The sequence below is a fragment of the Chroicocephalus ridibundus genome, chromosome 22 (genome assembly GCF_963924245.1).
Source record: "Chroicocephalus ridibundus chromosome 22, bChrRid1.1, whole genome shotgun sequence".
Lineage (NCBI taxonomy): Eukaryota > Metazoa > Chordata > Aves > Charadriiformes > Laridae > Chroicocephalus > Chroicocephalus ridibundus.
The window spans coordinates 3,285,585-3,310,386 of NC_086305.1; the positions used below are offsets into that span (position 1 = coordinate 3,285,585).

The 24,802-nt window shown below is 65.7% G+C and overlaps 2 protein-coding genes across 7 annotated transcripts; both read right to left on the bottom strand.

Moving 5' to 3' along the window:
• Nucleotides 1-1,293: 1,293 nt before the first annotated feature.
• LOC134526445 (N-acetyllactosaminide beta-1,3-N-acetylglucosaminyltransferase 3-like) lies at nucleotides 1,294-2,393 on the bottom strand. Its single transcript, XM_063358334.1, has one exon. It carries the CDS (start codon nucleotides 2,391-2,393, stop codon nucleotides 1,365-1,367), a length of 1,029 nt encoding a protein of 342 aa, XP_063214404.1. The 3' UTR covers nucleotides 1,294-1,364.
• Nucleotides 2,394-6,211: 3,818 nt separating this feature from the next.
• On the bottom strand, nucleotides 6,212-24,194 carry FCHO1 (FCH and mu domain containing endocytic adaptor 1). 6 transcript variants are annotated; one of them, XM_063357939.1, is made up of 29 exons: nucleotides 24,094-24,193; nucleotides 22,871-22,927; nucleotides 22,165-22,255; nucleotides 21,299-21,390; nucleotides 21,118-21,192; nucleotides 20,851-20,992; nucleotides 20,617-20,769; nucleotides 20,390-20,494; nucleotides 19,452-19,550; nucleotides 19,213-19,309; nucleotides 18,977-19,021; nucleotides 18,767-18,839; nucleotides 16,678-16,699; nucleotides 16,531-16,585; nucleotides 16,242-16,420; nucleotides 16,126-16,150; nucleotides 15,976-16,038; nucleotides 15,824-15,866; nucleotides 15,611-15,702; nucleotides 14,843-15,410; nucleotides 14,448-14,566; nucleotides 14,227-14,332; nucleotides 14,040-14,151; nucleotides 13,793-13,948; nucleotides 11,754-11,886; nucleotides 11,441-11,640; nucleotides 7,683-7,747; nucleotides 7,413-7,577; nucleotides 6,212-6,501 (listed from the first exon to the last, which is right to left on the bottom strand). In XM_063357939.1, exons 3-29 carry the CDS (start codon nucleotides 22,189-22,191, stop codon nucleotides 6,252-6,254), a joined length of 3,261 nt encoding a protein of 1,086 aa, XP_063214009.1. In that variant the 5' UTR covers nucleotides 22,192-22,255; nucleotides 22,871-22,927; nucleotides 24,094-24,193; the 3' UTR covers nucleotides 6,212-6,251. The 6 variants fall into 6 exon arrangements, with proteins under 6 accessions (XP_063214009.1, XP_063214011.1, XP_063214010.1 ...); XM_063357943.1 differs by having other exon boundaries at nucleotides 6,346-6,501; nucleotides 14,843-15,352; nucleotides 24,094-24,192; XM_063357942.1 differs by having other exon boundaries at nucleotides 6,346-6,501; nucleotides 14,843-15,469; nucleotides 24,094-24,189.
• Nucleotides 24,195-24,802: the final 608 nt, after the last annotated feature.

Genomic DNA, 24,802 nt, shown 5'->3' on the forward strand with positions numbered 1-24,802 from the left:
GCAAAGCCCGTGGGTAGCCCCCCCCCCGCCCCCCACGGCAGGGACCCCGAGCACCCCCCTCCCTCCCCAGCATCAGGCGGTGACGGAGGGACACATGGCCGTGGCGATGCTTCGATGTTCTTTAACAGCTGCAGGGCCAGCGGAGGGACCCCCATCGCCCCCTCCATGCCGGGCAGCCCTGCTTCCCCCCCTCCCCGCAGCAGGCAGACCCCCCCCCACCCCGCACCCTGCCACCAGTCTTTTACCCTCCCTTTCTGCCTGTCGTTGCCCCCACCACGGCAGGATTTGGCAGGTTTCTAGTAAAATTTGGTAAATTTGCCATCAGGGCTGAGGCGAGAGGGGGGACACAGGGAGGGGGGGATGCACAGGGAGGGGGGGACGCGGGGATCGGGTCGCTGTGGAGCTACGGGGAGGGGGGGTGAGGGTGCCCACAGGACATCCCAGCGTGGGGGTCCTGGGCTTGACACTCACCGCAGCCTTTCCCGGGGCGGGGGGGGGGGGGGTGGGGGTGGCTGCAGCGGGTGCCCCCACCCGAGGGTGTGGATGAACCCGTGTGCCCGTACGGCCGCTGCAGCGGCTCTGCCGCGACGGCTGCCAGCACCCAAGCATGGCACCCCGAGGCTCGGGGTGGGGTGGGGGGTGGCACCTGTGGCCACGGCCCCATCCCAGTGGGTTTTGCTCCTCACCTCCTGTGTACGTCCCCCTCCCACGGCCCTGAGCCCGGCACGCTCCCGTGACACCGTCCCTTCCCGGCACCGAGCATCCCACCGGCACCGAGCATCCCACCAGCACTGAGCATCCCACCGGGGCCGGGGCTGCCTCCGCCGAGGGTCATCGCCGACCTCGCAGAGACCAGCGCAGCCCGTCCCGTCCCACCCCCGGCCCCAACCCGCTCGGGGACCTCAGGGGCTCTGCAGAGAGACCCCCGGGGCAGGGCTCTCACTGGGGGCAAACACCCGCCCCTTGCTCCCCCCCTCAGCCCTGCTCCCCCCGTCCTCCCTGCACCCCCCGTCCCCCAGTAAGGTTCCAGACCCCACGTCCTCATTAACAACACAGGTTCATTTATTCTCCCTGCCCAAGTGCCTCAGGGCTCCCCTGGCCACGGGAGGGCAGATTCGGGGCAAAAACCAGGCAAAAAGGGGCCAGGGGCAGGTTGGGCGTGCGGTGACGCTCCGCGGTCCCCGGGTGGGAGCCAGGGCTCAACACGGCGCTGCCCTCCTGGCAGACGCGCGGTGGGGACGGGGCTCAGCCCTGGGGACCCTGGCAGCGCGGCAGCAGCAGCATCGACGGGGGCTCCGGGGAGAGCCACAGCCCTGGGGGGTGCACCGGCGCTTCGTCCCGGCTCTCGGTCCTCCTCGGCTGCCCTAGAAGACGCTCACCTTCTTGCTGCAGTTGAGGTGGGGCTCATGGATGGCCTGCCACATCGCCGCCGTCTCGTAGGGCACGAAGCGGTGCACCAGCAGCAGCTCCCGGTAGTAGCAGGGATCGAAGGGGTTGGTGTTGGCCGGTACCCCCACGCCCATGGTCCGGATGGCGGTGTGGGAAGCGGGCAGGAGCCCTGCCTTCTGCAAGCACATGCCCAGGTAGACGTCGTCAATGGGGAAGAGCTTGATGTCCCGCGATTCCCGGGCGATGACGCGGGCGGTGAAGCCGGACATGAGCATCCCGCCGCCGCCGCAGTAGGGCGGGTAGTAGTTGGAGGCCATGAGCTGCGTGGGCACAAAGTACTTGCTGCGCTGTAAACGGATGGGTCTGCTATTGATGAAGAGCTGCCCCACCATGAGATGCTGCTCCTCACTGCTGCCCTGGGTGGCCATCGCAAAGTGGATGACGTTGTCCGTGTTGACGAAGACGTCGTCGTCCCCGTTGAAGATGAAGCGGACGCCGGGGCAGTGCTCCTCCAGCCAGGAGTGGAAGAGAACCTGCTTCAGCGTCAGGTTGAAGAAGGTGTCCTTGAAGTCCCACTGCAGCATGTCCCCGTGCTCCTCCTGCTCCAGCCGCAGCAGCCAGTTGAGCTTCTTGGCATCCCGGGCGATGGTGGTCACCCCCACGAGGAAAACCCGGCGGATTAAGGCTCCTTCGAAGGTCCTCTCCTGCCCCCAGGTCCTGCGGATCACCTCCCGCCGCTCGTAGTTCATCGGAGATGACTTGATGGCCAGGAGGAGGAAGACGTTGGGGGACCCATCGGGCCCCCCACACTTGTCGGGGACGCCCAGCAGCTCCGGGAAGAACCGGCAGTGCTGGTACCGCATGAAGTCCTGCACGTGGCCGGGCAGTTTGGCGAAGCCGTCGATCTTGTGCATCGAGGTGTTGGCCACGCAGGGGGCAGGGGTTGGCGGGGGGAGCCTGGGGGCTGCCTGGGGGCTGAGGGGGGTGCTACGCTTGGGGGTCATGCTGAGCCACAGCTCATCATCGTGGTAGAACAGGTAGAGCCCCAGGAGCGCCATGGCAATCAGACCCCACAGCTCCAGCCTGTAGCACCACAGAGTCGTGCTCTGCAAGAGATGGGGAGAGGGATGCGGCACCGGCCACCCCCGCAGCCCCCGGGCACCCGCACCCGGAGAGATGCCCCAGGCAAGGGCACAGCATCCGTCCCTGCGGAGCTGGACCACGGAGATGCCAGCACGGGAAGGGGAGAAGGGAGATTTCCCGGTGCCAGAGGGTCACACCATGCCACAGGCACCCAGAAAGGTGTCTGCTGCCACGCAGGGAGAGCCCAGGCTGGGCAGGGCACCCTTAGGGCCAGGGCAGAGCCCGAGTCCTCCGGCTGCACCGGGCAATGTGCAGCAGATCCGAAAAGAGCAATAAACCCCTAGTTCCGGGATGGGGCTGTTCTCCTTTGGGAAAGCAAACACAGGGTACAGCCCCGAAACCTGGGGGAGGGCCAGCAAGGGCACGCAGCCCCCCAGGACCCGCTGGCACGGGGAGCTAGAGCCAGCTCAAGGCGTAGGGTGGAGGTGACAGGGTGGTCCCGGGTGCCAGGAGCCCACCCGGGTTTGCTGCCATCAGCCTTCGCCTTCAAAGAGAAAGCTCCGGGACAGGGGTTCCTCCGGGAACCTCGGCAAGAGCCCAGTTGCCACTTGCCCACAGGCACCGCACAGAGCCCGGCCAGCCGGGGACGGAGCCGGCCAGCCCCTGCCCGAGGTGGTGGCCCCATCCCGGAGCACCAGCTCAGACCCCGTTGTACCACAAAGGGCCATAAGACACCCCCACCCTCCAACGCCCCGGTACCTTGTCACGGCGCCAGCTCAGCGCCATCTTCACGCCGCACCTGTCCCCGCGCCGGGAGTGCCACGACCCCAGTGGCATAGGATTGACGTGGTGGGATGACTCACGTAGCTGTAGTGCTGCCAGGGATGCCTATAGGCTCTTCAGGAAGGATAGGTGAGCAAGGCGAGGTGGGGGTGTGGCCCTGTATATTAAGGAGTGCTATGAATGCTTTGAGCTTAACGATGGTGCTAATGAGACTGAGCGTTTCTGGGTAAGAATCAGGGCAGGGCTAACAAGGCAGATATCGTGGTAGCAGTCTGTTATAGACCGCCCAACCAGGATGAGGAGGCAGATGAAATATTCTGGGCGAAGTCTCAAGATCGCGAGCTCTTGTCCTCGTGGGGGGACTTCAATTTGCCGGACATCTGCTGGGAATACAATACAGCGGGGAGGGAACAGTCTAGAAGGTTCCTGGAATGTGCTGGGGATAACTTCTTGACCCAGCTGGTGAGAGAGCCAACTAGGGAAGGTGCCCTGCTGGATCTGTGGTTTGTGAACAGGGAAGGTCTTGTGGGGGATGTGACGGTTGGAGGCTGTCTTGGGAACAGTGACCATGAAATGATAGAGTTTTCGATTCTGGGAGAAGCAAGGAGAGGGGTCAGCAGAACTGCTACCTTGGACTTCCGGAGGGCGGACTTTGGGCTTTTCAGGAGCCTGGTTGACAAAGTCCCCTGGGAGGCAGTCCTCCAGGGCAAAGGAGCCCAGGAAGCCTGGGTGATTTTCAAGAAGGAAGTCTTAAAAAGAGGATCTATGGCCTCTGGAAGGAAGGGCAGGCCACTCAAGACGACTACAAAGAGGTAGTTAAGCTATGTAGGGAAAAAATCAGGAGGGCCAAAGCCCAGCTAGAGCTAAACCTGGCTTCTGTTGTCAAGGACAACAAAAAAAGTTTCTATAAATATATTAGCAATGAGAAGAGGACTAAGGATTATCTCTGTCCTCTAGTAGATGGGGCCGGCAACATAGTGACCAAGGATGAGGAAAAGGCTGAGGTACTTAATGAAGTCTTTGCCTCAGTCTTCAGCAGTAGGACCAGTTGTTCCCCGAGCACCCAGAGCCCTGAACTAGAAGACAGGGATGGGGAGCAGAATGAAGCCCCCGTAATCCAAAGGGAAACGGTGAGGGACCTGCTTCAGCACCTGGAGGTGCACAAATCTATGGGGCCGGATGGGATCCACCCAAGGGTATTGAAAGAGCTGGCGGAGGTGCTCGCCAGGCCACTTGGTATCATTTATGAGCGGTCCTGGACAACCGGGGAGGTCCCAGCTGACTGGAGGTTAGCAAATGTGACACCCATCCACAAGAAGGGCTGGAAGGAGGATCCAGGGAACTACAGGCCAGTCAGCCTGACCGCGGTGCCTGGGAAGGTCATGGAACAGATCATCCTCAGTGCCATCGCACGGCACATGCAGGAGAACAGGGTGATCAGGCCCAGTCAGCATGGGTTTGTGAAGGGCAGGTCATGCCTATCAAACCTAATATCCTTCTATGATAAGGTGACCCACTTAGTGGATGAGGGAAAAGCTGTGGATGTTATCTACTTGGATTTTTGCAAAGCTTTTGACACTGTTTCCCACAGCATTCTCCTGGAGAAACTGGCTGCTCATGGCCTGGACAGGTGTACTCTTCGCTGGGTAAAAAACTGGCTGGATGGCCGTGCCCAGAGAGTGGTGGTAAACGGAGTTAAATCCAGTTGGTGTCCAGTCACAAGTGGTGTCCCCCAGGGCTCGGTGCTGGGGCCGGTTCTCTTTAATATCTTTATCAATGATCTGGATGAAGGGATCGAATGCACCCTCAGTAAGTTCGCAGACGACACTAAGCTGGGCGGGCGTGTTGATCTGCTTGAGGGTAGGTTGGCTCTGCAGAGGGATCTGGACAGGCTGGACCGATGGGCTGAGACCAATGGTATGAGGTTCAACAAGGCCAAGTGCCGGGTCCTGCACTTGGGTCACACCAACCCCATGCAGCGCTACAGGATTGGGGCAGAGTGGCTCGAAAGCTGCCCGGCAGAAAAGGACCTGGGGGTGTTGGTGGACAGCCGGCTGAATATGAGCCAGCAGTGTGCCCAGGTGGCCAAGAAGGCCAACAGCATCCTGGCCTGTATCAGGAATAATCTGGTGAGCCGGACTAGGGAAGTGATCATCCCCCTGTACTCGGCACTGGTGAGGCCCCACCTCGAGTACTGCGTTCAGTTTTGGGCCCCTCAATCCAAGAAGGACATTGAGGTGTTGGAGCGTGTCCAGAGAAGGGCTACAAAGCTGGCGAGGGGTCTGGAGGACAAACCTTATGAAGAACGACTGAGGGAGCTGGGGTTGTTTAGCCTGGAGAAGAGGAGGCTGAGGGGAGACCTCATCACCCTCTACAACTACCTGAAAGGAGGTTGTAGAGAGATGGGGGCTGACCTCTTCTCCCTGGTGACAAGTGATAGGACGAGGGGAAACGGGTTCAAGTTACGTCAGGGGAGGTTTAGATTGGATATTAGGAAACACTTTTTCACTGAAAGGGTTATTAAACATTGGAACAGGCTGCCCAGGGAGGTGGTGGACTCACCATCCCTGGAGGTGTTTAAAAAAAGGGTAGATGGGGCACTGAGGGACATGGTTTAGAAGTGGCTCTTGTCAGGGTAGGCTTAAGGTTGGACTCGATGATCTTAAAGGTCCCTTCCAACCTCAACAATTCTATGATTCTCCTCCGGGAGGGGTCCTCCCTCGGCCCGGCGTCCCCACGCCACCCTCTGCCTGCCCACCCGCCCCCACGGCCGCAGGGAAAGGGCTCGGCCAAGCGCTGCCGCCTCCCTGCCTCAGTTTCCCCCCAGCCTCGCAACGCCAGAGCCCCCCGGGAGCCACGGCACAGCAGCCAAGCCCCGTTTCCAAGGAGCAGCCTGGAGGCCCCGGGGATGGGCATCACAGAAGGAAGCAGGCGGGAGCCGGCGGGGGGGTTATTAGAAAATAAAGTGTTTAATAAAAGAGCAGCTCCCGCTCCCTTCACAGAACAGGGGAGGGCGGAGGGGACCGACCGCCGGGCAGCAGGAGACGACACGGTGACAACCACGGAGCAGGGGGACCAGAGGGAGAGGAGGAGGAGGAGGAGGAGGAAGAGGGGGTCCCCACCCTGCAGCACCCCCTCCCCGGCCAGCCTCCGGCCAGTGTTTCAAGTTCACACAACCAAGGGGGAAGCCCAGGGGGGCTCGGAGGGTCCGGCGGGAGGTGGCTCAGGACCCCGCCAGGTAGATCCCTGCGGAGGAAAAGCGGTGAGGAAGGGCTGCGAGGACGGGGGGCACATGCCCGCTGCGAGGACGGTCGCTGCCGAGGGGCCAGGGCTCGATGCCGGCCCCGAACTGGGCTACCCACACCCTCCCCGGGCCGGGCATCGCCTGGTGAGGGGGGAATGGAGCTTGGGGTGGTAGGGAGGGGACCCCCTGCACCCCAGGGCCATGGGGAGCAGGGAAGAGACCCTGTGCACTGCAAGGAGAGGAGAAAGGACCCCATGTACCCTGGGGAAGGGTCTCCTTGCACCCCAGGGCCATGGGGAGCAGGGAGGGGACCCCATGCACCCTGGGAAAGGGACGCCGTGCACCCCAGGACAGGGACCCCATGCACCCCGTGGCCATGGGGAGCGGGGAAGGGACCCCGTGCACCCCAGCGAGCAGGGAAAGGACCCCATATACCCTGGGGAAGGGACCCCGTGCACCCCAGGACAGGGACCTCATGCACCCCGTGGCCGTGGGGAGCAGGGAGGGGACCCCGTGCACCCCAGGACAGGGACCTCATAGGCCCCATGACCATGGAGAGGAAGGAAGGGACCCCGTGCACCCCAGGGAGCAGGGAAAGGACCTCATGTACCCTGGGGAAGGGACCCCATGCACCCCGGGACAGGGACCTCATGCACCCCGTGGCCATGGGGAGCGGGGAGGGGACCCCGTGCACCCCAAGGAGCGGGGAAGGGACCCTGTCCACCTTGGGAACAACACCTCCTGCACGCAGGGAAGGGAACCCATGTCCCCTGGAGAGCAGGGAAGGGACCTCGGGCACCCCAAATAAGGGACTTCATGCACCCCATGGCCACAGGGGATGGGGAGAGGACCCCGCACCCCCCAGGGCCGTGGGGAAGGGACCCCTCACGCCCCAGGGCCCCACCAGCCCTACCTGTAGCAAACCTCTTCTTGACCAGCGACATGCGGTACCCGGCGCTCGCCAGCTCCACGTCGACGCCCGACAGCGTGCTGCCCTCGCTGCTGAACTGGGCTGCCACGGGGCTGGGCTTGCTGGGACCGCAGAGGGGCTCCCAGCTGGCCGAGAGCCGGCCACAGCCTGGAGATGGAGGGGGGGGGAGACGGCAGAGAGGGTGGGGGGTGTGCAGGGGCCAGGGCCAGCCCCTGCTCCCCTGCCCTGCCAGCAGGGCGGGCACAGCCTCACCTCCCTGCCCCGGGGCACCGGGGACGTCCAGCAGCCTCCAGAGCAGCCTCTTCTCCTCCAGGTTCCTGCGGGGACGCGGGTACATCCCCAAGCCCCCAGAGCCCTAAAACTCCCCCCCGCTACACCTTGCTCCACTCCATCCCCCCCTTGCTCCTACCTCCCTTCCCTGCCTTCCTCACCCCATCACCACCCCCATTTCCCAGCCCAGAATCCCCGTTTCCCAGCCCAGGGTCCCCGTTTCCCAGACCAGGATGCCAATTCCCCAGCCCACGGTCCCCTCTTCCCAGCCCAGGATGCCCGTTTCCCAGTCCAGGATGCCCATTTCCCAGCCCACGGTCCCTGTTTCCCAGACCAGGGACCCCATTTCCCAGACCAGGATGCCCATTTCCCAGACCAGGATGCCCATTTCCCAGACCAGGATGCCTGTTTCCCATCCTACTGTCCCCATTTCCCAGACCAGGATGCCCATTTCCCAGCCCACGTTCCCCAATTCCCAGCCCACGGTCCCCATTTCCCAGACCAGGATGCCTGTTTCCCATCCTACTGTCCCCATTTCCCAGACCAGGATGCCCATTTCCCAGCCCACGTTCCCCAATTCCCAGCCCACGGTCCCCATTTCCCAGACCAGGATGCCTGTTTCCCATCCTACAGTCCCCAATTCCCAGACCAGGATGCCCATTTCCCAGCCCACGGTCCCTGTTTCCCAGTCCAGGGACCCCATTTCCCAGACCAGGATGCCTGTTTCCCATCCCACAGTCCCCAGTTCCCAGCCCAGGATGCCAATTCTCCAGCCCAGGGTCCCCCTTTCCCAGCCCACCGTCCCTGTTTCCCAGACCGGGATGCCTGTTTCCCATCCCACAGTCCCAACTTCCCAACGCACAGTCCCCGTTTCCCAGCCCAGGATGCCCGTTTCCCAGACCAGGGCCCCCGTTTCCCAGCCCAGGATGCCTGTTTCCCATCCCACAGTCCCAACTTCCCAACGCACAGTCCCCGTTTCCCAGCCCAGGATGCCCGTTTCCCAGACCAGGGCCCCCGTTTCCCAGCCCAGGATGCCCATTTCCCAGTCCAGGATGCCCATTTCCCAGCCCACCGTCCCTGTTTCCCAGCCCATGGTCCCTGTTTCCCAGCCCACCGTCCCTGTTTCCCAGACCAGGATGCCCATTTCCCAGACCAGGATGCCCATTTCCCATCCCACAGTCCCAACTTCCCAACCCACAGTCCCCAATTCCCAGACCAGGATGCCCATTTCCCAGCCCATGGTCCCCATTTCCCAGACCAGGATGCCTGTTTCCCATCCTACAGTCCCCAGTTCCCAGACCAGGATGCCCATTTCCCATCCTACAGTCCCCAATTCCCAGCCCAGGATGCCCATTTCCCAGCCCAGGGTCCCCAGTTCCCAGCCCACGGTCCCTGTTTCCCAGTCCAGGGACCCCATTTCCCAGACCAGGATGCTGTTTCCCATCCCACAGTCCCCAATTCCCAGCCCAGGATGCCAATTCCCCAACCCAGGGTCCCCCTTTCCCAGCCCAGGATGCCTGTTTCCCATCCCACAGTCCCCAGTTCCCAACGCACAGTCCCCGTTTCCCAGACCAGGGCCCCCGTTTCCCAGCCCAGGATGCCCATTTCCCAGTCCAGGATGCCCATTTCCCAGCCCACCGTCCCTGTTTCCCAGTCCAGGGACCCCATTTCCCAGACCAGGATGCCTGTTTCCCATCCCACAGTCCCCAATTCCCAGCCCAGGATGCCAATTCCCCAGCCCACGGTCCCCTTTTCCCAGCCCACCGTCCCTGTTTCCCAGACCAGGATGCCTGTTTCCCATCCTACTGTCCCCATTTCCCAGACCAGGATGCCCATTTCCCAGCCCACGTTCCCCAATTCCCAGCCCACAGTCCCCATTTCCCAGACCAGGATGCCTGTTTCCCATCCTACAGTCCCCAATTCCCAGACCAGGATGCCCATTTCCCAGCCCACGGTCCCTGTTTCCCAGTCCAGGGACCCCATTTCCCAGACCAGGATGCCTGTTTCCCATCCCACAGTCCCCAGTTCCCAGCCCAGGATGCCAATTCTCCAGCCCAGGGTCCCCCTTTCCCAGCCCACCGTCCCTGTTTCCCAGACCGGGATGCCTGTTTCCCATCCCACAGTCCCAACTTCCCAACGCACAGTCCCCGTTTCCCAGCCCAGGATGCCCGTTTCCCAGACCAGGGCCCCCGTTTCCCAGCCCAGGATGCCTGTTTCCCATCCCACAGTCCCAACTTCCCAACGCACAGTCCCCGTTTCCCAGCCCAGGATGCCCGTTTCCCAGACCAGGGCCCCCGTTTCCCAGCCCAGGATGCCCATTTCCCAGTCCAGGATGCCCATTTCCCAGCCCACCGTCCCTGTTTCCCAGTCCAGGGACCCTGTTTCCCAGACCAGGATGCCTGTTTCCCATCCCACAGTCCCCAGTTCCCAGCCCAGGATGCCAATTCCCCAGCCCACGGTCCCCTTTTCCCAGCCCAGGATGCCCGTTTCCCAGACCAGGGCCCCCGTTTCCCAGCCCAGGATGCCCATTTCCCAGTCCAGGATGCCCATTTCCCAGCCCATGGTCCCTGTTTCCCAGCCCACGGTCCCTGTTTCCCAGCCCACGGTCCCTGTTTCCCAGACCAGGATGCCCATTTCCCAGACCAGGATGCCCATTTCCCATCCCACAGTCCCAACTTCCCAACCCACAGTCCCCAATTCCCAGACCAGGATGCCCATTTCCCAGCCCATGGTCCCCATTTCCCAGACCAGGATGCCTGTTTCCCATCCTACAGTCCCCAGTTCCCAGACCAGGATGCCCATTTCCCATCCTACAGTCCCCAATTCCCAGCCCAGGATGCCCATTTCCCAGCCCAGGGTCCCCAGTTCCCAGCCCACGGTCCCTGTTTCCCAGTCCAGGGACCCCATTTCCCAGACCAGGATGCTGTTTCCCATCCCACAGTCCCCAATTCCCAGCCCAGGATGCCAATTCCCCAACCCAGGGTCCCCCTTTCCCAGCCCAGGATGCCTGTTTCCCATCCCACAGTCCCAACTTCCCAACGCACAGTCCCCGTTTCCCAGACCAGGGCCCCCGTTTCCCAGCCCAGGATGCCCATTTCCCAGCCCAGGATGCCCATTTCCCAGCCCACCGTCCCTGTTTCCCAGTCCAGGGACCCTGTTTCCCAGACCAGGATGCCTGTTTCCCATCCCACAGTCCCCAGTTCCCAGCCCAGGATGCCAATTCCCCAGCCCACGGTCCCCTTTTCCCAGCCCAGGATGCCCGTTTCCCAGACCAGGGCCCCCGTTTCCCAGCCCAGGATGCCCATTTCCCAGTCCAGGATGCCCATTTCCCAGCCCACCGTCCCTGTTTCCCAGTCCAGGGACCCCATTTCCCAGCCCACATTCCCCAATTCCCAGACCAGGATGCCCATTTCCCAGCCCACGGTCCCCATTTCCCAGACCAGGATGCCTGTTTCCCATCCTACGGTCCCCAATTCCCAGACCAGGGTCCCCATTTCCCAGCCCACGGTCCCTGTTTCCCAGCCCACGGTCCCTGTTTCCCAGACCAGGGACCCCATTTCCCAGACCAGGATGCCTGTTTCCCATCCCACAGTCCCCAATTCCCAGCCCAGGATGCCCGTTTCCCAGACCGGGGCCCCCGTTTCCCAGCCCAGGATGCCCATCTCCCACCCTGAGGTGGGGGAATTTGGGACCCCCTGGTCCTCTGCGTGTGTCGTCCCCCCCCCGGCCTCAACCCTTACCAGCTGGCCGCGGGCTGCAGGCGCAGGTTGGCCACGGGCTCGTCGACGGGCAGCAGGACGTGGACGTTGGCGAGGGGCACGGGCAGGGCCAGGGCGCCGGCGTTGTAGCCGTACTCCACGCTGACCCGCGTGGCGCCCGGCGAGCAGTCCCAGCGCACGCAGAGCCGCAGCGGCGCCGAGCCGGGGCCCAGCCGCGAGAACTTTGGGGGTCAGGGAGGTTTTGGGGCGGGGGGAGGCACCGACACCCTCCCGCCCCCAGGAGCTGGGTTGGGGACCTGGGGGGTCGCAGGTGTCCCCCCCGTCCCGCGCTCACCTGGTACTTGAGCAGCGCCACGTTGTAGTAGGAGGCGGCCGGGCTCTGCTCCGCTTGTTTCTGCAGGTGCCCGGTCAGCGCTGCCATGTTCAGCCAGAAGTCCTTGGTGCTGGGGTCGCTCTGGGACGGGTCGCTGCGGGGACGGGGTCAGAGCGGCGAAAGTGCCAGGGTACCCCGGGAAAGCCGGCACCCCAATACCCAGCTCCCCGTCGCTGCACCCACCGGCTCCCGAGGATGCCCAGGCTTCCCGGGAACCCCGAGTATGCCGACACTCAGCTCCCTGTTGCTGCACTCACCAGCTCCCAGGGTGCTCAGGCCCCCTTAGAACCCCCTGTACCCCAATATGCAGCTCCCCATCACCGCATCCACCACCTCCCAGGTGGCCAGTGGACCCCCAGCACCCCCTGTACCCCAATACCAGCTCCCCAGCACTGCACCCACCACCTCCCAGGGTGCCTGTGCCCCACCATCACCCTGATACCAGCTCCCCATCACCACATCCACCACCTCCCAGGGTGCCTGTGCCCCCCAGACACCCCCTGTACCCCAATACCAGCTCCCCATCACTGAATCCACCACTTCCCAGGCGGCCTGTGGCCCCCCCAGCACCCCCTATACCCCAGTACCAGCTCCCCAGCACTGCATCCATCACCTCCCATAGTCTCTGCATCCCCCCTGGCACCCCCTGTACCACAATACCAGCTCCCCAGCACTGCACCCACCACCTCCCAGGATGCCTGTGCCCCCCAGACACCCCCTGTACCCCAATACCAGCTCCCCACCATCGCATCCACCACCTCCCAGGGTGCCTGTGCCCCCCCAGCACCCCCTATACCCCAGTACCAGCTCCCCAGCACTGCATCCATCACCTCCCAAAGTCTCTGCATCCCCCCAGACACCCCCTGTACCCTAATACCAGCTCCCCATCACTGCACCCACCACCTCCCAGGATGCCTGTGCCCCCCCAGCACCCCAACACCAGCTCCCCATCACCATATCTACCACTGCCCAGGGCACCCCTGCCCCGCTGGCACCCCCTGTACCCCAATACCAGCTCCCCAGCACTGCACCCACCACCTCCCAGGGTGCCTGTGCCCCACCATCACCCTGATACCAGCTCCCCATCACCACATCCACCACCTCCCAGGGTGCCTGTGCCCCCCAGACACCCCCTGTACCCTAATACCAGCTCCCCATCACCACATCCACCACTTCCCAGGATGCCTGTGCCCCCCCAGCACCCCGACACCAGCTCCCCGTCACCATATCTACCACCGCCCAGGGCACCCCTGCCCCACTGGCACCCCCTGTAGCCCAATACCAGCTCCCCATCACTGCACCCACCACCTCCCAGGGTGCCTGTGCCCCCCCGGCACCCCCTGTACCCCAATACCAGCTCCCCACCATCGCATCCACCACCTCCCAGGGTGCCTGTGCCCCCCCAGCACCCCCTATACCCCAGTACCAGCTCCCCAGCACTGCATCCATCACCTCCCAAAGTCTCTGCATCCCCCCTGGCACCCCCTGTACCCCAATACCAGCTCCCCAGCACTGCACCCACCACCTCCCAGGATGCCTGTGCCCCCCCAGCACCCCGACACCAGCTCCCCGTCACCATATCTACCACCGCCCAGGGCACCCCTGCCCCGCTGGCACCCCCTGTACCCCAACACCAGCTCCCCATCACTGCACCCACCACCTCCCAGGGTGCCTGTGCCCCCCCGGCACCCCCTGTACCCCAATACCAGCTCCCCACCATCGCATCCACCACCTCCCAGGGTGCCTGTGCCCCCCCAGCACCCCCTGTACCCCAATACCAGCTCCCCACCATCGCATCCACCACCTCCCAAAGTCTCTGCATCCCCCCTGGCACCCCCTGTACCCCAATACCAGCTCCCCATCACTGCACCCACCACCTCCCAGGATGCCTGTGCCCCCCCGGCACCCCCTGTACCCCAATACCAGCTCCTCATCACCGCATCCCCCCAGCCCAGGTGTCCCTACGCAGCCGGTGCCACGGAGCCACCGCGTCCCCGCACCTGTAGAGCAGCTCGGCGTTGGGCAGGAACTGCTCGATGGCTGCGGCGTTGAGCAGGCGGAAGCTGAGCACGGGGGGGGCCATGCTGCCGCTGAAGACGCGGACGATGCCAGCAGGGAAGGACATGGTGAGCTCCCCCGTCACCTTCACCAGGCAGCTGCCGGGGACAGGCCGGGGGTCAGCGGATGCCCCAGGCAGGACACGGCAGCTGGGGAGGGGGACACTGACCCCCCGGGGGACCCCCATACCTGTCGGCATCGTGCCCCTTGAAGTACGCGTGGACGTACTCGGTGAAGGCGGTGGCCACGGGGAGCGCGTCCTGTGAGCCCAGCACCACGGGGCTGGGACCCCGCGACAGCCCTGGGGGGGGGCAGACGGCGTCAGAGCCTGGATGGGACCCCCCCCCCCACCCCACGAATCACCCCAGGGACCCACCGAGTGCTGGCTGGGAGACGGCGAAGAAGCCCCGCTCGCCCAGGCTGGCGGGCGCCGAGTGCGAGGGGCCGCAGCTCCAGGAGGGCGAGGGGCTCAGCGAGCGCGACTGCAAGGCAAGACGGCGTCGGGAAAGGTGCGGGGGGGTGGTGGGGGGGGCTGTCCGGGTCTGGCCCCCACCATGGGCGTCCCGCAGCCCGGCCCCGTTCCCCCCGGACACGCACCAGGTCGGTGTTGCTGCCCGCAGCCAGGCTGGCCACCGGCCTCTTCGTGCGGGAGCGGCGAGGGGGGGCCACCAGCGGGACCTCCCGGGGGGCCGCACTGGGCCGGGCAGGGAGAGCATCTAGCGGGGGAGACACAAGTGGGGGGGTGAGGAAAGATCTGCCATGGCAGGACCCCCCACCCCCCCCAAAAAGGGGCTCCAGCAGGGTCTCATCAGTGCCACGAGCTTGGCAGGTCTCAGCCCCGTTCTCAGCTGAGCCGGGGGTGGGTGAGATCCTGTGCCCAGCTGGGGGAGGGGGGGGTGGGACAGAGTTAAGGGTAAGGGGGGGCAGAATTAAGGGTAAGGGGGGGCAGAGTTAAGGGTAAGGGGGGCAATTCCTGCACCCCTGCCACTCACCCGGCTCTGGCTGCGGCAGGGGAGCCGCCGTCGTGCCGCCCTCGGTCAGCCTCGTCCCCGACCCTTGGCAGGTCCACGGAGAGGGGCTGGAGGACTCCCCCCCGCTTTGGGGGGCCGGGGAGGAGGAGGAGGAGGAGGCCGAGTTGGAGGAAGGACGGGGCAGCGGGGGCTGGTCCCCACTGGGGCTGCGGGGTCTGACCCATGGCAGGGGCTCCCCGAAAGGGTCGGGCGAGGGGGCTTCGCGGGGCGCGGGGCCGCTGGGGCAGCGGCTGCGTCCCCGGGGCACCGTCCCCACGTCCTCCCACAGCCCCTCGGCCCCGGGGCCGCTGAAGACGGCGAAGCCGGGGGGCTCGGGGAGGCGGCCGGCGGGGCTGCGGGGCCGCGGCACCCAGGCACCGGGGTCCCGGGTAGCAGGCGGCGGCGGTGGCGGTGCGGGGGGGTCCTGCAGGCCACCCCGCTTGGGGAGGGGGCTCTGCGGCGTCCCCGGCTGCGGGGTCCAGGGTCTGGAGTCTGGGGAGGGTCCGGGCGCGGGGTGCGAGGGCGAGTCCAATCCCGAATCCTCCACGTTCTCCGGGGAGGAAGAGGAGAAGGGGGAGGAGGAGGAGGTGAGGACGTAGGCGCGGGGGGCTGCGGGGAGACCCCCGTGTCAGAGCACTGCGGTGTGGGGGAGAGGGGAGGAGGGGGCCGTGGCGCACCAAACGCCGGGGTCCCCCATCCCTCACCCCCCTCCCTGACACCCACCCCCCCTCCCCGCCCCAAAATCCTCACCCGGGAAATCCTCTGCTTCGAAAGCCGATTCCAGCGGGGGCCCGAAGAGAGCGGCGGGGGGCACCGCGTCCGGAGGGGCTTTGCCGGGGCCACTGCAGCGGGGACAGAGAGGGCTGCTCAGTGTCCCCCGGGACCCCACCGTGGAGGGGGGCTGGGGGGCGGCAGCGCGGGGTGCACCGCCCCACGGCGCCCCGCTCCCTCCCTGCCCCGTACCTGTTCACCTGCGCCGCCGGGCACCCCCTCCCTGCACCGTCACCTGCGGGGAGAGGGGACACGCGGGGGGGTTGCGGAGCCACCGCACCGCAGGACAACCCCCCCCCCTCCCCGCCCCCGGCATCCCCGCGACCCCCCCTGCACGCTCTCACCTGCTGCCAGCGTCCCCTCGGGGTCCGCGTCGCTTGAGGCTGGGGTCAGAGACGCCACGTGCCCTGCGGAGGGACAGGGACAGGCAGCGTTAGGGGACACGGAGCCCGGGGGACCCTCGAGTCACGCCGAGCCCCCGCGGTGGCACTTACGGGACGACTGGCGCTTGACGGTGCCCTGCAAGAGAAGGGGGACAGGGGGTCAAGTTGGCCCTGGCACAGTCCCTGGGGACCCCGTGCCCCCCCCCCCCCCACGCCGTGAGGCTCACCCCGAAGCTGGGGGGCAGGATGAGGTTCCCCACGGTGGCCTTGAGCTGCTCCATGGTGGCCTCGGCGCTGCCGGCCGCCTCCCGGGGCTGCACCGGCTTGATGTGGACGTAAAACTTGCGGGGTTCGTCCTCGTCGTAGTCGGAGTCGCTGGAGGGGCAGACGTGGTTCTCCGCCTCGGCTGAGCCCCCGTCAAGGCAACACCCGATGCTCGGACACCCCCCCTCCCCGCCCCGGACACCCCAAAAATCACATACACACACCCCCCACACCCCCCCAGCACAAGGATACTGTGGGCGATGTCGGGGCGCACGGTGAAGCCGTCCTCGTCCACCTCCGGGCAGCCCTGCGGGGAGACACGCTCGGAGAGGCGCTCGCTCCCCAGTCCTCCCAGTACGGAAAAAAACCCGACCCCGGGGCTGGCAGTGGGATACTCACCACCTCGGCATCCGGGGATTCCCTGGGGAACGACAGGGGCAGCGTTAGATCCCGAAGCAGGGAAGGGATGCAGGGATGCAGGACACGGGGATGCAGGGATACGGGACACGGGGATGCAGGGATACGGGGACATGGAACACGGGGATACAGGGATGCAGAACATCAGGATGCAGGGATAAAGGGATGCGGGACACAGGGAGGCAGGAACACAGACATGGGCATAACGGGATACAGGGACATGGAACATGGGGATACACGGATGCAGGGATGCAGAACATGAGGATGCAGGGATAAAGGGATGCAGGACACAGGGATGCAGGGATACAGGGACATGGAACATGGGGATACAGGGACACAGGAAACGGGGATGCAGGGATGCAGGGACGCAGAACATGGGGATGCAGGGATAAAGGGATGCGGGACACAGGGAGGCAGGAACACAGACATGGGCATAACGGGATACAGGGACATGGAACATGGGGATAAAGGGATGCAGGGACGCAGAACATGAGGATGCAGGGATAAAGGGATGCAGGACACAGGGATGCAGGGATACAGGGACCTGGAACATGGGGATACAGGGACACAGGAAACGGGGATGCAGGGATGCAGAACATGGGGATGCAGGGATAAAGGGATGCAGGACACAGGGATGCAGGGATACAGGGACATGGAACATGGGGATACAGGGATGCAGGGACACAGGACATGGGGATGCAGGGGTACGGAACACAAGGATGCAGGGATACAGGGATGCAGAACACGGCGATGCAAGGATACAGGGATGCAGAGACACGGGACATGGGGATGCGGGGGTGCAGGGATACAGGACACAGGGATGCATGGATACAGGGGTGCGGAACATGGGGATACAGGAATGTGGGGACACGGCGATGCAGGGATACAGGGATGCAGAACATGGCGATACAAGGATACAGGGATGCAGGGACACAGGACATGGGCATGCAGGGATACAGGGACGTGGGACATGGGGATACAGGGATGCAGAACATAGGGGTGCAGAACACAGGGATACAGGGATGCAGGGACACAGAACACAGGGATACAGGACATGGGTATGCAGGGATACAGGGACATGGAACACAGGGATGTAGGACACAGGGATACAGAGATGCAGGAATGCGGAACATGGGGATACAGGGATACAGAATACAGGGATGCAGGAATGCGGAACACAGGGATACAGGGATGCGGGGACACAGAACACAGGGATACAGGGATGCGGAATAGAGGGATGCAGGCACACTGATGCAGGGATAGAGGGATGAGGGATACAGGACATGGGCATGCAGGGATACAGGGACGTGGAACACGGGGATATAGGACACAGGGATACAGGGATGCAGGAATGTGGAACACAGGGATACAGGGATGCACAATATGGGGATACAGGGATGCAATAATGCGGAACACAGGGAGACGGGGATGCGGGGACACAGAACACAGGGATACGGGACATGGGCATGCAGGGATACAGGGACGTGGAACACGGGGATACAGGGATGCAGGGATACAGGATACAGGGATGCAGGAATGCAGAACACAGGGATACAGGGATGCAGGGACACAGAACACAGGGAGACAGGACAGGGGCATGCAAGGATACAGGGACGTGGAACATGGGGATACAGGGATGCAGGGATACAGGATACAGGGATGCAGGAATGCGGAACACGGATACAGGGATGCAGGGACACAGAACACAGGGATACAGGACATGGGCATGCAGGGATACAGGGATGTGGAACACAGGGATACAGGGATGCAGGATAGAGGGATGAAGGCACACTGATGCAGGGATAGAAGGATGCGGGATACAGGACATGGGCATGCAGGGATACAGGGACGTGGAACACAGGGATGCAGGGACGCACAACATGGGGATACAGGGATGCAATAATGCGGAACACAGGGAGACGGGGATGTGGGGACACAGAACACAGGGATACGGGACAGGGGCATGCAAGGATACAGGGACGTGGAACACGGGGATACAGGGATGCAGGGATGCAAAACATGGGGATACAGGGATGCAATAATGCGGAACACAGGGATGCAGGGACCTTACACAGCATCACGATCCCTCTCCTTACGGCTCAACCCAGGGATACGGAAAGCTTTACTCCGGCTCCTCTTGGGTCCTGGGGAAGTGGGGCAGAGAGCGGTGAGCAGCCCCCTCCAACGCACCCCCCCACCCACCCCCCCCTGCTCACCCCCCCCCCCCAAAAAAAAAATAAAAAATCCCCGGCATGGGGCTGCTGGCTGCAGACGTACTTGCCTTCCAGCGTTGGGGCCAGCCGGTACTCGTCGAAATCCAACACTCCTGCCACCGAGAGCGGGATCAGCCCGGCACCGCGGCTCCATCCTCGCGCGAGGACGATGCTCCCCCTCCTCGCACGAGGGCTGAGCCCTCGTGCGAGGAGGGGGAGCGTCGTCCTCGCGCGAATGGCGGTGGTGGTGGGGGCCGGAGGGGGGGGGGGAGAAGCCCACCGGGACGCTACCCACAAACCTCACCTGGTCGCTCTCGCCCCGTGCCCTTGCTCTCGGCGAACCTCCGCAGCAGCATCTCGGTGCCGATGTTCTCCACGTTTTGCTTGAATTCCTCGTGCACCTGGGGGATAAAAAATAAATAAATAAATAAATAAATAAATAAATAAAATATATATATATAAATGGGAAGGGGGGAGCGGGACGGGGGACACACACATCGTACGGGGTTGTCCCCATCCTGTCACCCTTCCCTGAGCGCTCACCTGCCCGATCTGGACGTGGGTGTCCTCCACGGAGTGGGAGTAGGAGCCGATGAGACCCTTCATGTGGCGTAGGTGGGCTTCTTCCACCTCCTGGAAGCGCTGGGTTTGGGGACGGAGACGGGGGGCAGGGAGGGGGCGGTTTTAGCCAGGGTGGCATGTCCCCAGGGAAGGGAGCTCAGACAGGGTGGCACATCCCCAAGGAGCGGGGCTTAGCCAGGGTGGCGCGTCCCCAGGGCTCAGCATCCCCAGGAAACGGGGCTCATCCAAGCTGGCACATCCATAGGGAATGGGGCTCATCCAGGGTGGCACATCCCCACGGGCTGGCGTCACCATGGAGGGGTTCTCAGGCTGGCGTGTCCCCAAGGACCAGCATCCCCAGGGAGGGGCATCCCCAGAGTTTGGCATCCTCAAGGAGCCAGGGTGGCACGTCCCCAGGGAGGGGAGCTCAGCCAGGGTGGCACGTCCCCAAGGACCAGCATCCCCAGGGAGGGGTATCCCCAGAATTTGGCATCCCCAAGGAGCGGGGCTCAGCCAGGGTGGCACGTCCCCAAGGACCAGCATCCCCAGGGAGGGGTATCCCCACATACCCCAAGGATTTGGCGGTATGGCATCCCCAAGGAGCGGGGCTCAGCCAGGGTGGCACGTCCCCAAGGACCAGCATCCCCAGGGAGGGGCATCCCCAGAGTTTGGCATCCTCAAGGAGCCAGGGTGGCACGTCCCCAGGGAGGGGAGTTCAGCCAGGGTGGCACGTCCCCAAGGACCAGCATCCCCAAGGAGGGGTATCCCCACATACCCCAAGGATTTTGGGGTATGGCATCCCCAAGGAGCAGGGCTCAGCCAGGGTGACACGTCCCCAAGGACCAGCCTGGCCTGTGCCACCACAGCCGCGAGCCCCGCTCCTGCCCGTCCCCCCCACCCCTCCCCGGGGGGCTGCCCACCGCGGCCGAATCCAGCATCCTCTGCTCGAAGTCGGCCCGGGCAGCGTTGTACTTCTCCACCGCCCGCCGCAGCGCCTCGCCCGCCTTCTTGGACTTGAGCTCTGCCTGCGGGACCAAGCGGTGGCCATCAGCCGGAGGGGGACAGGGACCACCGGGGTGAGTCGCGGGGAGGAAAGGACCATCATAGGGGACAAGGACCACTACGGGGGGGACATATCGGGTCTCACCTTATCGATCTCCTTCTGGCTGGTGCCCTCCTTGCGGAGCCGCTCGTACTCCTGGCACTTGCTGTGGTAGCTCTCCTTGGACTTGGGCAGCAGCTGGGCCACCCCGTGCAGCAGCTGGACGGCCTCCAGCGTCCCCGACACCTCCTCCTTGGACTGGGGGGACGGGACACGAGACGGGAGGGGTGGGCAAGGGGGTTTTGGGTGTGTAGGGGGGGTGGGGGGAGGATGGGGTACCTTCTTGTGGACCCGGCCTTGCTCCTCGCCGTAGCGCGAGATCTCCTTGATGAGGTCGTGCAGCTTCTTCATCAGCTCCAGGTGGCACAGGGCCAGCTTGTCCGAGGAGATGCGGAAAACCTCCCAGAGCGGCGCAAAAGTCCTGGGGGGGGGACGGGACAGGACGGGACGGGACGGATAGACAACACACGGGCAAGGATGAGCGGGGTCCCTCTCCCCTCGGGGTGCTCTGGACCCCCCCACCCCCCCCGCCAGAGCCATTCTTACCCCAGTTGCGTCCCGTTGGTGGCCATCTTAGACAGCTTCACCATGGCCTTGGCGTAGTTCTCCTCGATGGCAGCCCTGGGGACGGAGCTCGGTGATGCCATGGACAATCCCCCCGCCCCCCCCGGCCATCCCGTGTGTTGTCATCTGTCCCCCGGTTCTCCCCGCCCCCCGCCCCCGGTACCTCTCACGGACAAAGTCAGCCAGCTCCTTGGTGGAGATCTGCCCATGCTTCATGTTGTGGTAGAGCACGTCGAAGCCGTGGTTCTTCTCGCCCTGCCGGGGGACCGCCCTCAGCCCCCCAAAACCCACCCAGCACCCCACGGCGTAGGGCCCCCCCCCCAGCTCCCCCTCCTCCGGGACAGTGCCACCGCCAAGAGCACCATTTGGGCTGAAAACACCCCAAACAGGGCACGGTAGTCCAGACCCCCCCCCCGCCCCGCCCTCCCTGGGTGCACAGGGGGGTGCGGAGCCCCCCACCCCTGCCAGAGGCAGTGCCGGCCAGAGCGGGGTGGGGGGGCCCCCAATGCCTGGCTTCCCCTGGGGTTGCCGGGGCAGGAAGGGGGGGGCTGAGCCCTGATACCGGGTGCTATTTTGGGTGCTGCCTGTTCCCCACCCTCAGCAGACGGGGAGGCGGGGGGGGGGGGGGCTTTCCCCCACCCCCCCTCCCCAGCAGAGTGGCCCCACCTGGGGAAACTGAGGCAGGGGGAAGGGGAAGATGGAGGCAGCTGCCAGACAAACCAGGAAGCACCGGCCGCGCTCCGTGCCCCCGTGGCACGATGAACTTCCCCCCCCTGCTGTGGCACAGGGACCGGGGTCCCCACGGGGACAATGGGGCCAGGGTTGGCACCGCGGCCGGGGGACCCCCCCGGGGACCCGCACCCATCGCTCCCCCCGCCCAGCAGCAATTAATTCGCGCCATTAACGGAAGCATCGGGCCTTGCAAAATTACTGGGGGCAATGAACCTCCCCCCCTCTCAAGGCTGAGGGCCCCCCCTGCAGCAAGCCCCAGAGGGTGGGGAGCACCCATGGGTGGGGGTCCTGGCTTACCCAGAAGTGCTCGGTGAAGTAAGACATCTTGGAGCGGGGAGGGGGGGGGACACACAGCGGCGCGGGGACCCACAGCTCAGCTCCCGGTGCCCTGGGGACACACCTGGCCCTTACCGCGGGGGGTGTTCAGCGGGGACCCCCCCCACACCACGCCTGCACCCGTCGATATTTATCCTTTTTGCCGGGAAAGCGCAGCTCCGTGGCCATGGAAACCGCAGGCTTCCCCGTGCCCCCCCCCCACCCCGCCGCCACCACCACCGCAGCCCCCTCCCCACGGTGTGCGGCACCCCAGGGGGACCGGGGGGGGGGGAGAGGGGGGGGAGGCCGGGGGGGGCCACCGGGGCGGCGCTTGGGCCCGACACCAGATACGCAGCTAAATAATGAATGAGCGGTTGCTGCGCGGCGGCTGCTCCCGTGGCCCCCCCCCCCCCCAGCCCCCCAAAATCACCCCCCCACACACCCCCGGCACCCTCCCTGCTCAGGGGAGCCCCTTCCCCCCCAAAAATGGGGACCCAGGTATCTGGGACCCCCCCCCCCAACCCCTGCCCAAATGCACCCAGCCGTGCTAGGGGTCACCCACCGGAGCAGCCCCCCCCCCCAGCCCCCGGCAGGGGGGGACCCCGGGGCTGTGCACACACACCCCCTCCCGCCCCGGAGAAAAACAGGAAACCAAAAAATCGTGCATGGCGCGGGGGGGGGCACTCACCCTGGGCTGCTGTGGGGCTCGCAGGGCCCCCCCGATCATCCTCGGCGCACCGGGGGTCTGGGGGGGGGGGGGAAGAGAGAGGGGTTAGTGCACGCCGCAGCCCCCCCGACACCCGCTCCGTGTTTCCCCCCACCCCGGCTCCAGCCGTCCCTCCGCACAGGCTCAGCCACCTGTGTCATGAGCGGGGCGGGCTCAGCGCGGCCTCCCCAGCTTCCCCCTGGGGGGCTGGAGGGGAAGCGGAGCTGGGGAGAGGGGGGGGGGCACCGGGGGAGGGGGGGGTGTCAGGGCCCCGCCGGACCCCGACCCGCCGCCGGTCACAAGAGCCGCGAATCCGCCACCGGCCAAAGTCCCCGGAGGTGGCAGCGGCCACCGAGTCCCCGAGCGGGACGGGGAGGGGGGGAAACGGGCGGGGGTGGGGGGTGGGGGGCGCAGCATCCCGCCGGGCTGCGGTAAGGACCCCCCTGCCCCCCCCCCCCCCCCATCGGCACCGGCCACCCGCAGCGGTCACCTTCACCGGCGGGGGGTGCGGGGGACGCGGGCGGCCCCCCGAGGGGTGCGGGGCGGGGACAACAGGGGACCGGGGGGGGGGGGCGGTTGGGGTGTCCGGATCCCGCCCGGCTCCGGGAAGGGCTGCACCTGCCCGGGGGATGCTCAGTGAGGGTGGGGGGCGCGGGGTGGGGGTGGGGGGGTTGTGCGCCCCTACACCCCCCCCGGGCAGTGGGGCCGGTGCAGGGAGAAGGGGGGTCAGGGCGTGCACGGGGGTGCAGATGTGTGTCGTGTTGTGTCCCCGTCCCCCCCCCCCCCAAAAAAAAAGGAGGGAAAATGCCGAGGACCTGCAGCGGAGCTGGGGGGGTCGCGGCGGAGGGGGTGGGGGGGCGCTGCCCGCAGCACCGGGAGCGGCGCTTTGGGGAGGGGGCGGCTGCAACGTACACGGAGGGCGTTTATTGAGGGGGGGCACCGAGGAGCCATGCACGGGGTGGGGGGGCTGCACCCCAGTCCCGGCGAGGGGGACGCGGGAGCGGGGGGGGGCTGCACCCACGCACCGGGCGGGGGGCTGCATGGAGGGCGGGGGGGGGGGGGGGGGGGGGGGGGGGGCAGCACCCTGCTCCCGGTAGGTGGGGGCTGGGGGTCGCTCCCTGCTGTGTGTCGTGTGTCCCCCCCCCACTCCCCCCGGGAGGAGGGACCCGATCCCCGGTTCCCGGTCCCGGCGGGGCCGCACTCACCTGCGGGACCGCCCCCGCCCCGCTCGGCTCCGCCGCCGCCCCGGGCCGCGCGCTCCGCGCCGGGACCGCGCCGGGGGCGGGGGGGAGGACGCTCAGGCCACGCCCCCTCCCCGCCGCGCCGCCTCGCTATTGGCCGCCGCGCCCGGCAGCGGTTACCGCAGCCAGCGGCCGCCGCCTCTCATTGGTCAGGAGGCCGCCGCGCCGCGCGCGGGGAGGGGGGTGATTTGCATTTTTAAAGCGGCCGCCGCCCCCCTCCGTAGAGTGATGCTGGGGGTGGGGGGGGCGTCCGGAGCCGCCCGCACCGGCACACCGGGGCTGCCACCATCCCCGGGGCTGCCACACCCCTCCCCCGGGGCTGCCACCCCTCGGTGCCGCTAACGGTGCAACCGCGACCCCCCCCCCCCCCCGCCTCGCCGCCTCCCGCCGCGACCCCCCCCGCACCCGACGGCTGCAACGGCACCCCCGGTGCAGCCGGTGCCACCCGGTGCCTCGCACCCCGCTGAGCTCATGCCCCGGCTCCGGCTGACACCGGGGCGGCCGCGGCGCAGCTGCGGGGTGGGGAGCGGGCACGGAGGATGCCCGGCGGAGGTGGCGGGGGGGGTGTCAACCAAAATCATCCCCTCAGATGGGGGGACCCGGGGGTGTCACAGCCAGCGGCGGCGGAGCTGAGACGGCCGGTGGCGGAGCGTCACGCAGCGGCTTCGGTTCG

Bases quoted from the DNA above. Each gene is read 5' to 3' on its own strand.
- FCHO1 (XM_063357939.1), bottom strand. From the start codon at position 22,191: ATGTCTTACTTCACCGAGCACTTCTGG. The intron at 19,551-20,389 runs GTGGGCAGCCCC...CCCCAAACCCAG, and splicing joins GGATGCTGGATTCGGCCGCG to CGCTTCCAGGAGGTGGAAGA. The intron at 11,887-13,792 runs GTGCGGGGACGC...CCGTCCCCGCAG, and splicing joins AACGCCGAGCTGCTCTACAG to CGACCCGTCCCAGAGCGACC.
- LOC134526445 (XM_063358334.1), bottom strand. From the start codon at position 2,393: ATGACCCCCAAGCGTAGCACCCCCCTCAGCCCCCAGGCAGCCCCCAGG.